The sequence below is a fragment of the Adiantum capillus-veneris genome, chromosome 29 (assembly GCF_014529385.1).
Source record: "Adiantum capillus-veneris isolate H3 chromosome 29, ASM1452938v2, whole genome shotgun sequence".
Lineage (NCBI taxonomy): Eukaryota > Viridiplantae > Streptophyta > Polypodiopsida > Polypodiales > Pteridaceae > Adiantum > Adiantum capillus-veneris.
The window spans coordinates 132,774,775-132,787,420 of NC_140959.1; the positions used below are offsets into that span (position 1 = coordinate 132,774,775).

Below are 12,646 nucleotides of genomic sequence, written 5' to 3' on the forward strand. Positions count from 1 at the left end.
ACTAAGATGCTTGTCATGCTTGAAGGCTATAGATGAAGGTTCCACGCGTGTCACACCATATTGGAATGCAACAAGGCCTTGCAACAACAATATGAATTAGGCAAGTTGCACATCATTGAACCAAACTAAATTTTAGGTTTGTTACATTATTTTTCTTGGTTTCCATGCATGTGTGTTGAAATGAACTACCCACTCAACTCCAAAGCATGGTACATCTTCCCTTCAATGTAAACCTTGTACCAACCCACTATAGATTCATGCAATTTTGAGATTTGTGCTACTTTTGTAATATTCTCTAATAAAAAATTTGCCATGGCTTTGTTTTTGCTTGGAGCTCCCAAAGGTGACTTTTTTTCTAAATTTACAGCGAACCTTGCATATCTGATAAGTGTTCTCTCTTGCATGTACATTTCCTTAGCATTCTACAAAACAGATTTTATTTTACTACTCAAGAATTGTGCTCCATGTGAAATAAGCTTGTCTTAAAGCTCAAGGCAAAACAGACATAACTAAAAATAAAAATAATCAAGTTCAGTGCATAGCAGCTAACATCTTTCAACCGATTAAGTTTATCGAGCTAACAAAATGAATTCTATATTCTAGTACTTTACAAAGAAATAGGATCCTTAGACATCGGACATCTGTGACTGAAAAAGACAAAGTACGATGGCAAGGCTAACCAAGCATCCATAGTTGAGAAACAAGTGCTTCAATAGTAGTGAAGCCAGCAAGATCCTCATTGTTAGCATACAACAAGACCCACACATTGGAAGTCCCCCAAAATATTAAAGTTTTTGTCAACAAGAACCTAGCTTTGCAATTACATACAACAGTGAAAGATGCAATATTATTGTGTTCATGTATCTAATAGACTAAGACATTCTTGACTAAGAATAGAACAAGAAACTAATGCATGAGAGCACAAGGAAAAGATCACATAAATTGCAAGTTCATTTTAAAAAGTGATCACATGTTTGATGCTAGTGGGAAGAGAGACAGAATGAAGAAGCATCGAACAAGACGTACTAAGCATTTCACGTTCCCACTAGCTTTATTAAAATCAAATAGCATAATTTATGAAAGCAAAAAACATTATACTTCTCCTCTGAGTGTGTGCAAGTGTATGTGAACATTTGTGCGACAAAAAAAGAGAGAGAAGAGAAAAACAAGAAAGCTTCATCAACATCTACATGCTGAAGTGGACCTATGAGACATAACAATGCACATGGAAGTATCCTCTAGGTATTCCAAAAAGGGCCAAAAGTGTTGAAAATAAACATGCCACAAAAGAAAATGGGTAGTTTGAGGGCATGTATACATGTGTATGAGGGATGGGAGGGATGGAGCTCTAACTCTAATGACAACAATGAAATGCAAAATACAACGAGCTTCATCCAGGTAAGGAGTGAAGAGTCCTTGTAGTATAGCACTTGGATCTGAGAAGGCCCACTGTTATCTCCCTCTATTTGCTATGCTCACAACATAGTAATCAAGTCTCCCAGTGATGGTACTCTCTAGGCTTGGTATCTTGCAAAACATAGGCAATCTTGTCCGCATCCGAATACTGTGGCACCAGCAACCCATTCTCTTCCAGCTCGAGCTCCGCTATGCCCACATGCGCATTGCGGATGGCATCGATCTCTTCACTCCAAACACGAAGTCGTCCCCCCTCTGACTGAAGCTGTTCCCGAGGCCGGCCGAGCTCGATTTGAGGATAGCCACGCTCTTCCTCCTCGCGGCCACGATGAGGGCGTCTTCCCCTTTCCTCTTCCTCACGCTCACGGGGCTCCCTCTCCCCGCCACCACGACTAGCCTCGCAAGAGGCAAAGGAGGTGGTCAAGAGACCAAGGAGCAGAAGAAGACTAAGCACTAGCTTCCCTGCGCTCGCCATAGCTACAACTGATCTAGTGGGCACCCTGCTACGCATAAAGAAGCAGGAGTGCAGTGGTCGCCTTTTATAGTAGCGCGCAGCTGGAAGATGAGTTTGGAAAGAGCATGCCCCGGCAGTGTCGATTCGCGGCCTCTGCGAAGCCCCTCTCAATTTGGAAAAATCTTCATGACATGCAACTCTCTTTCTTAAAACTCAAAATTGCCTTTTGATATAATTTCATACGTACTACCTACTCGCTCTCCCTTTATTTTATTCATTTATTTCATAGATTCTTTATTTATGATTTCCTTCCTTCCATCTGAAAGGTCACCATATTACCTTCACCTCATAAAAAGCAGAAGAGAACACTCGAACCTGCGCGTGAGGGTAGCAAGGACCTTACGCCCCATCATCTAACCAGTTGCACAGCGCTAGTCATCAACTGCTTTAGCGCAGCCCATTGCATTAATAAAAAAGATTGCCCAGCTTTCCACTTTGCCTGCCGCCTTGCCGTTGACTTCAAGCGATAACGCCCTTGACAAGAAGCTGTTCAAGCACTTTCTGTGCTCTCTCTCTCTCTCTCTCTCTCTCTCTCTCTCTCTCTCTCTCTCTCTCTCCTCTCTCTCTCTCTCTCTCTCTCTCTCTCCACACGATTGGATGAGGAGAATCTGCCTTGATTCTCCTCTTCTTTTCTTTTTCGAAAATCGTCACTCCAACAAAAAAGGGGTCTTCGACGCAGGTTTCGACGCACCCCGTCGAAAAAATCGTCGAAATATGCGTCCCTACAAAAACGTCACAATATGCGTCGATATATGCGTCGAAAGGTATTGTTATCGATGCATATTTCGATGTGCCTAGCATCGCACATTGCGACGATCGTAACAGGAAAAAAATTTCTTTGGCAGAGGACAAGCAGCCTATCCTGTGCCCAGTGAAAAGATGGACACAGCCACAGCCAGACTGGCTGTCCTCTGCCCAAGAAAGCGAGCAACACCAAAATCAACCGTGCTCCCGCAGAAATTTCGGCAGAGTTCCTTTCGTTTTTTAACATAAATTTTTCAAACAAAACCATATGTATACGCCTCCTACATGCTATCCATGTAGGATCTCACATGAGATTTAAGGCACAACTTGATGGAAGAAATGAAACGAACTTTGTGCAAAACCATAACCATATATGAAATCCACTGATGACTAGACGTCACAACCTGCACATAGGATAAGTCACAAAATTAGTATTGATATTACTTCACATATACTTATTTAATTAAATCAACTCACACATATTAACGTCTCACCTCAATCGATCAGCAAGACTCTAAGGCCTCCCAGTCTACAGGCTCTCCTGAAGCATCAAGATCATTCAATACTTCAAGACATGTGTGTGAGAGAGATCAACAGACACAGATAGCTTCAACAATCACTGTAATCATCAATAAATCTTTAGTAAAGCTTTGAGTACAACTTAATTATCAATAGCCAAGGCGGCTCGTTAACGACGCTGTCACTTGGATTGATTGAAATTTAAGGAGTTTAAGCTACTTACAAAGATTACGCGGGCCGTTAACGACGCCATGATTTAACAATAAGATTAACAAAGTTTAAGCTGATGATGATGATGATTTTTTATTTTTTTTTGAGAGAGTAGAACTTTGAAATTACAACACACACACCCAACCCCGGTAGGTGGAGGCAATCCGACTCTTAAGGTGAGTCATCCCAGCCGGGTTAGGGTGGCCAATCCATCATTTCGACTAGGGGAACAGCCCCTAAGGGCTACATGTCATGCGAGTTGTCAAGGGGGTTTGAACCCAAGACCTTTGACACAAGGGGCTCTTGCTCTACCAACTAAGCTAGCTCTCGTTGACTAGATTCTTTATTTATGATTTCCTTCCTTCCTTCCATCTGAAAGGTCACCATATTACCTTCACCTCATAAAAAGGCAGAAGAGCGAACACTCGAACCTGCGCGTGAGGGTATCAAGGACCTTACGCCCCATCATCTAACCAGTTGCACAGCGCCAATCGTCAATTGCTTCAACGCAGCCCATTGCATTAATAAAAAAGATTGCCCACCTTTCTACTTTGCCTGCCGCCTTGCCGTTGACTTCAAGCGATAACGCCCTTGACAAGAAGCTGTTCAAGCACTTTCTGTGTTCTCTCTCTCTCTCTCTCTCTCTCTCTCTCTCTCTCTCTCCTCTCTCTCTCTCTTCTCTCTCTCCTCTCTCTCTCTCTCTCTCTCTCTCCACACGATTGCATGAGGAGAATCTGCCTTGATTCTCCTCTTCTTTTCTTTTTCGAAAATCGTCACTCCAACAAAAAGGGGGCCTTCGACACAGGTTTTGACGCACCCGGTCGAAAAAATCGTCGAAATACGCATCCCTACAAAAACGTCGCAATACGCGTCGAAAGGTATTGTTATCGACGCATATTTCGACGTGCCTAGCATCGCAGATTGCGACGACCGTAACAGGAAAAATATTTCTTTGGCAGAGGACAAGCAGCCTAGCCTGTGCCCAGTGAAAAGATGGACACAGCCACAGCCAGACTGACTGTCCTCTGCCCAAGAAAGCGATCAGCTGTTAGGTACACATTGCCATAACAAACAACCAATACAGTTAACATACAGTACATATCAAACAGGAAACAGGAAACTGCATATTTCAAACACCATATTGCAAAGAAAACAGGTATGTAACATCAGAGATAAGGAGAAGATAGTGTGCCATTCATCATCATCATTCAGTAATACAACAGAAAGCACAGAACTAATGTAGTAGAGACCCAACTGCATCAACAGGCATAGACATAACTGCTTCTCGTCCTGAGAATTCACGAGACACACAACTAACTTCCCCAAAATATAAAATACCCATGTTCACTTATCCCTAAGGTTCAAAGATAAAGGTTTTAGTTACAGCTCAAAAAGTAATAGCCTGACTGCCCTGAAAGCCTTGATAAATCAGGCACTAACAGCAGCACCAAAATCAACCGTGCTCCCGCAAAAATTTCGGCAAAGTTACCTTCGCTTTTTAACATAAATTTTTCAAACAAAACCATATGTATACGCCTCCTACATGCTATCCATGTAGGATCTGACATGAGATTTAAGGCACAACTTGATGGAAGAAATGAAACGAACTTTGTGCAAAACCATAACCATATATGAAAAATATATATATGAAATCCACTGATGACTAGGCGTCACAACCTGCACATAGGACAAGTCACAAAATTAGTATTGATATTACTTCACATGTACTTATTTAATTAAATCAACTCACACATATTAACGTCTCACCTCAATCGATCAGCAAGACTCTAAGGCCTCCCAGTCTACAGGCTCTCCTGAAGCATCAAGATCATTCAATACTTCAAGAGATGTGTGTGAGAGAGATCAACAGACACAGATAGCTTCAACAATCACTGTAATCATCAATAAATCTTTAGTAAAGCTTTGAGTACAACTTAATTATCAATAGCCAAGGCAGCTCGTTAACGACACTGTCACTTGGATTGATTGAAATTTAAGGAGTTTAAGCTACTTACAAAGATTACGCGGGCCGTTAACGACGCCATGATTTAACAATAAGATTAACAAAGTTTCAGTTGATGATGATGATGATTGAGACTGAATCAACTAAGAAAAAGTGTCATAAAAACTAATATCTAACCAATCATTTTAAATTGATCATTTATGTGGGAGAATAAACGGGAACAAGGGTTAGAATATAGGTATGTGCTTTAGATGCATCTCAACACGGGACCAAAGGTATTGGGTTCAAATGGGAGATGGTCTATCAAAGAGCAATGCTAATGGAGCTTAAAGACCCTAGGGTTAGCTTCATTGGTTGTATGCAAGATCAGGTGTACCCAATTTTGGTAGTTTATGCAGCTTTAGACTGCAAAAAATCAAGCTTTTTATGCAAACGTTATTGCATGACACCCTAACTATACTCATTTCTAAGAGCCAAGAATTGGTGGCCACATAAAATGCTTAGGTACTAACATACCAAAAAGGACCGATTTCTAAACAAACTAAAGAAAATAGTAGTTTTTGTGTGTAAGGAATGTCTTGGTTTGATCTGTCACGTCCTGTCACAACATTGTGATCTTAACAGAGATTCTTATATAAGTCTCTTATCACTTACTTAATTCTGAAATAAAATTGCACATGAATCTTGCATATGCTTAAAGAGAATATTTGGAATTATTAAAGTTTTTTTACTCATTTCTTTAAACTATTAGTAATTATCTTTGTGAAGAATTTCAACAATTCTTACATCACTATTTCTACACAAGATATATATAGATGCAAGGCTAATTTCTCAAGATCCTACGGTCATTTGATAGATATAATTATGCGGAATGTGGTGAGACAAAAAAAACCATACTTTAACGGTTGAATATTGACAGATCTTCCTTGGAAAATTTACATAGAATATCAATAAATAAAATTCAACTCTTCTAAAAATTATAAAAAATTAATTAGTTATTGTTTTCTCATGCATTTGATATATATTATAGTTTATGGTACAAGGAACCCATAGAAAAAATAGTGTGTAGTTTGGCTTCATAAGCTTATCTTTTATCCATTTTACTTATGTGCAACCTTTGCATTATCCTTAGTGTACATCTTAGGGTCAAAAATTTATCAAAGATTAATAAATTTGCGATTTTTCATTCTCCAAGGGTATACTATAGCATTTTAGTCCTAGTTGGCCATGCTAGCATACAAGGTGTAGACAAATGTGTTGAACACCTTGAGTGTCACACTTTCCACCTAACTACCAAAATTGGGTACACCTAATCTTGCACACACTTAAAGACCTCTACAAGTTAGTGCTTAAAATTCCTTTGACCTTAGGTAATCTAGGGCTGAGCTTGAGGTGAGAGCCCGGCCCAAGCTTGAGGTGCTGTCGTGCTTGATGACTAAGATGCTTGAGGTGCTTGCCGACTAGGGAGCCTAAGGTGCTTGTGGGAACACTACCCAAGCTTTAGGTGCTTTGTCATGCTTGTTGAATAAGGTGCTTGAAGGTTAGGTGTCCAAAAATTCAAATCCCATCCCTACAAGAGAGGGGGCGAGCTCTAAAGCTAGGGGGATGAGAGAGAACACACGCTCCCTCACACAAGGCAAGCTTGGTACAAAGAAAGCAAAAAGAACACTTGTCAAGCTCCTCCTCATGTTGCCTCCATTGTGTGCCTAGAGCCTATTGGTTGGCCTCTCAAGGGGTCCAATGATAAATTAATTAATTTAATTAAATTTTTTTACATTTATCAACTCCTCTCTCTCAAAGGGGAAAGGAGGACACTTGTCCCAAGACTAGCATCCTTGCTTGGTATGACTCTTGCTTGTGATTGGCTAGGCGTGGAGGGGTAAAATCAGCTTCAAGCATGAGCTACAAGGGGGGGTCGACCAAGGAATCTAGGGGCATGCTTGGGAGGGTATACTCTCCCACACACACTCTCATTGTGTGAAGTGCAAAGTGCAAGAGCACCATCTCCTTCTCCGAGCAAGTAGAGGTTGAGAGCTACACCAACACTTTTGGCTATGGAATGCAAATCCAACCAAGAGCCATGCTTCAATGCTTAAGCTTGCCATCTTCTCCATCTCATTACTATGATATTATGTATTCTAGCAAGAAGAGTGATGATAAGTGAGGAACTAATTCTTTCTCCTATGAAATGTTTCTTCTTCCTCTTCGATCCCTACCCTCATTCCCCGCTAGCTCTCTGCACCTTCGAAGGTGTTTGAGGCCTTGGGACTAAGGCTTAGGATAGTTAATGCTTTCCACAAAGTTTATGTTATGCTCCTGATGCATGAAGCTTTACATCTTCATTGCATCACCTAGGTCACAAGGAAGACAAAGATGGTATTGTACCAAGTCTCTCTTATGGGAGAAACTATAATATAAAAGTCTATCGAGGGGGGACCACCGGCTCCACATAAATCCAGTCCTCTATTGTTGTCATGTTCCCTAAACTCTCTCTCTTTTGTAAAAGTATTGTTTATGCCAAGTTAACTAAATGTTATGTTTATGTTGCTACCATCAATTAAGTACACCATCTATGCTCACAAAGTAATTCCACAAAACTGCTATCTCTAATTTCCGCTACTCTCGAAGTTTAAAGGCCATTTCCATTACATTGGTATCAAAGCATTTGGTTTGTCTTTTCTTGCTTAAGAAGAGAGGTTGTTAAGTAGCCTATAAATGGTTGATTTTAAAAAGGTATCTTGGACGATCAACATTTCCAACTAAACGGGTCTGAAGCACCTACTTCTTTGCTCTAGAACTGTCATAAAATCTAATATCTAACTGACCCAAATGATTTTTTTATATTAAATTGACCATTTAATGTGGGAGAATAGATGGGGACACGGGTTATAATATAGACATGTGCTTACGGGTCTATCTCAACAAGGGGCCAAAGGTAAAGGGGTCCAAATGAGAGATGACATGTCAAAGAGCAAGGCTAGCTAACGGAGATTAAAGACCTTAGGGTTAGCTTTCTTAAATACCTCTAATGGTTAGTGTTAAAAGTCCTTTGACCTAGGTAAGCTAGGGTTGAGCTTGAGGAGGTAACCCTACTAAAAGGCCATAGGGAGATAGACATGCCAATAATTACCCAACCATACCTATTTATAGGCCCTTGGCCCTCTGGCTCTTAGCTATATATAGCCCCTATACCGCAGGTGTATCCGTCGGTCCTTGGCCAGGGTCGTGCCCTCCTATAGTCCTACCCTTGGCATGACATTACTCCCCCCTTGGAAAAGCATTCTCGTCCTCAAAAACAAAAGTGGTAGGATCTTCATAAGAACACTAATATTTTCCACAGTGGTATCCCTCATGGATCCAGCTGTTTGTTTGACCAAAACACGGTACGGTAGGAGGCTCAATGAAATCAAGAATAACATCGTGATTTTGCACATTGTTGTCCTTTGGAACCATCAATAGGTAGACTCCATTTAGAATGCACAAGAGCATGCTTAAACGAGTTATCACAACAAAGATGTACGTGAAAGAGTACCGCTTTTCACTTTCCGTGAAAGTAATTGGCTGACCTAACTCACACTACAAGAGGTTGTGTGCTCTTGTGACGCTGTTAGCGACGGAAATACACTGGGTTTTTATAACCCCCGGCGTCGCTAAAACCGTCGCTACGAGCGTCGCTACGAGAGCGTCGCTATATGCGTCGCTATATAGCGACGCACATAGCGACGGTTATAGCGACATTTACACAGAAGACTATAGCGACGCTCATTGCGACGCTTCAGAGCCATAAATAGCGACGCTTATAGCGACGCCCGAGAGAATTTTTTTTTTGGTGGGAGGGCATTGAATGCCCTGCCACCCATCAACCATATTGTACTTGATTCACTTTTTAAAAAAAGTGCAAGGGTAGATAATAGACCCAAAATAGTCACCCACAAGACGCATTGTTTGCAAAATTGACAATTGTACACATCATAGGCAAAATGAATTGATTGGCAAATGTAATAATGACAATTGTACAACATCATAGGCATAAAGAATTGATTGGCAAAAGGAACTGCGGTGACAAATGTAATAATATACATGGTTCAAAAAGACGTATAAAATCCGTCTCATGATACATAAGCTATGAGAAACCCTAAACTAATGCTATCTAGCTACGGCTAAACTGACATCGTCTAGTCAGACGTCTCATCGCGTCCAAGTGGCGTATCTGTCGGATTCTGCAAAAAAAGACAATAAGACAGCTTTCAGTAAGTATAAACATATAACGACATTTATAAAACAATACAAAAAATAAAAAAGAGTAAACCCTAATACTAACCATGCCGCCGCGAGAACTGAGAATGTCCATCAGGGCGTTTAAGCCCTTCCTGCCTGCGTACTCGCGCTCGTACGGTGTGGGATCACGTCCTGTCATCGACCACTGTCAAAACATACAAAGATTTCATTATGTTAGAATTAAAAAACTCATAAACCCTAAACTATCGAACATAAAGAGCAATGTGAAAACACTTACAAAATCGGCCTCAAATGATGCCCATCCACCGCTCCCCAAGTGGTGTGAGCTCCCTGCCTCTACTCGCGCTCTGGCTGCATCCTTTTGTTGCTTCCACTTGTCGGGATTCTCGTGCGCTTCTTTCTTCGCATTCTTCCAATCTTCTTTGGCCAGCCAATCTGGCCTGTTCCACCCATTCTTGATTGCTTTTTGCACTTCGGAACGCTTGTGTTTGCAGTATTCGCGCATTCGAATCTTCATCAGGTCTTCATTGAAGCGCTGATCCCGTGTTGGAACGGGAAACTCATCATGAAGTGTGCTGATGACTCTGTTTTTTAAATCACTTGGTACTTCACTCCATTTGTATAGTATGTAGTGTCTAAACAGCTGAGAGCAAAGACCACGCATGCGCGAGATCACCTTCTTGCCGTCATCATCCATGATGATGCCGCCGCTGATGTCGACGAGTAAGCAAGCCCTCTGGCCGTGACGCGTGAACCTGGGTCTCCCGCAGGGGTCTCTAGCGGCGTGTCATGGGGGTACGGACGTCAGGTGTCTCCACCGGCGTCTGGGCCCCGAAGCGAGGAGTGTCGAGTGGGGTGGCTCCTGGCGGAGTAGGTAGAGGTGTGTAGCTTCTAGGAATAGTCAGCTGTGCAAAACCTAGCGTAGATGGCGATGCTGTGGCTGGTGTGGGGGCGGGCAAAGAAGGGGAGGGTAAAGAGCCTCGTCGAACACGAGGCGGTGTGGAGGCATCGGTGACGGAATCCCCACAACAACCGCCACCGCCACCACTAGAGCGCCGTGGTCTAGACGCGTGTGAAGCTCTTCTCGTCGACGCCGAAGCTTCGGAGCGCGCCGAATGCTCCGAAAGAGAGGGAGATGCGGATGGAGTAGGAACGCGCGATGATGCGCCAGAGCGATGACGCTCCACGTACCACTGTCTCTGCTGTGGTGACAAAGAAGAAAGAAACTCCTCATCATCCATACCTGCATTAAACACACGAATATTTAAACTTAATATTGAATGAATAGAGTAGACAATGACGCAAAGACCATTAAATACAATGACGTAATGACGCATATAAATACAATGACGCAATGAATTGAGTGATAGAAGAGGCAAGTCGAAACACCGGAATTTTCAATCAAAAGATGTGAGCGCGAGTAGAAAAGAGATCACCTAAAAAGCGTTGTGACGCTAGTGTCACTCTATCCAAACTTTGTCTGCATGTTGAGAAGAACCAGGAGTGCTTTCAATCTAGACATACGTGCTCCATTATACAATGGCGTATCGGCTTCACTTTTCATATCATCATAGATAAGCCTTTCTGAATCCATGATCGTCTCGATCATTTCATCAATCTCGGGCTCAAACATTGCCTCGTTGGGAATGTGCTCTGCATGATCATCCCCCGAGCTGTCAGAGGCTATATCTTGTGGCCTCACATATGCTGCTTGACCAAAGCGCCTGCGAACACGTCTATTGGGTTGCAAGATTGCTGCTTGTTGGCCAGCGTCAGAGTCCGACGAGTTATAATTGGCAACAACTCGATCTATAATAGATGGATCGAACTCGCCAAATTCGCGAACGTGCTGCAAAGAAACACGTCTTGTCCGTCGCACAGCATGCTTGCATTGATTACAAGGACATAAGACCCTCGTTGAGAGATAGGTGTTTCGGTTGGACGGTCCCACATCCTCGTCGCTACTCATAATGAGGATAAAAAACTTATAACCTGGACAACAAATTTAATATTCTATTGGCATTCTTCGTCTTATCTCTCTCTCTCTCTCTCTCTCTCTTCTCTCTCTCTCTCTCTCTCTCTCTCTCTCTCTCTCTCTCTCTCTCTCTCTTTACCTCACATTCTCTAGTCATGTCCAATCCCCGCACACCTCGGTCTAGAGGTGCACGGAGATCAGAACCACCGGGTTATAATCTCGTCTTTATTGGTCAATACCTATATTTGTGGGTACAAGAAATCTACACACCCACGTCTACATGATACTGCATGTAGTGGACAAAACACTTTGCCTCTTCTCTAGCTGTAGCACTTCACAGCATCTTAACATCTTTTCACAGTAGATCTTTTCACTGCTCGTCTAACTCTAAACCCTAAACCGTAAGTAATTCTTGCGTGGACTCGATCTAACGTAAATAAGCGTAAATCTAAATAAACGTAAATCTAACTAAAAATAAACCTAAATCTAATTTAACGTAAGTCTACATCTAAACCTAATCTTTAACGTCTTTTGGGATAGTTTCCTACGACGTTAAAACTCTCTTCTTCTTGTGTGTGTGTGTGTGTGTGTGTAAACCTAAATAAACCTAAGTCTAATATAATATAACATAAATCTAAATCTAACGTAAATTATGTTATATTAAAAACAAAGAACTAAACTAACAGGGATTATAAGAACCTTAAAACTAATTTAACACATAATTTTTCACATAACTCGGCAAGAGTTGGCATTCTCATCACTAAAGATGTGAGAGTTAACTTCCGGCGGTGACGCTGCCTCATCTCCATCCACATCTGACGACAGCAATTGGCCCTTTAGACCGTTCTTCCTCTTGTTACTAACTTTGAAGTTGCTGTTGAATGACTAGAGGTTGTCTAGATGGTCATTGTGTCGGGGATGTAGTGACTCTTGCCGCCCTGAAGATCCACCTTCTTCCCTATCTTCTGAAGAAATTTCACCAGTACTTTTGGATCGACGGAGCCCACCATGAGTGAAGGCAGCAATACCCTATATTCCATTGAGGGCTTTCTTCACCCGCTTCATG

General features: G+C 41.9%; 1 protein-coding gene across 1 annotated transcript; it reads right to left on the minus strand.

Moving 5' to 3' along the window:
• Positions 1-1,489: 1,489 nt before the first annotated feature.
• On the minus strand, positions 1,490-1,908 carry LOC147419938 (uncharacterized). Its single transcript, XM_086505862.1, has one exon. It carries the CDS (start codon positions 1,889-1,891, stop codon positions 1,490-1,492), a length of 402 nt encoding a protein of 133 aa, XP_086361988.1. The 5' UTR covers positions 1,892-1,908.
• Between the last annotated feature and the right edge of the window lie 10,738 nt (positions 1,909-12,646).

Coding starts and splice junctions, on each gene's coding strand:
- LOC147419938 (XM_086505862.1), bottom strand. CDS start 1,891: ATGGCGAGCGCAGGGAAGCTAGTGCTTAGTCTTCTTCTGCTCCTTGGT.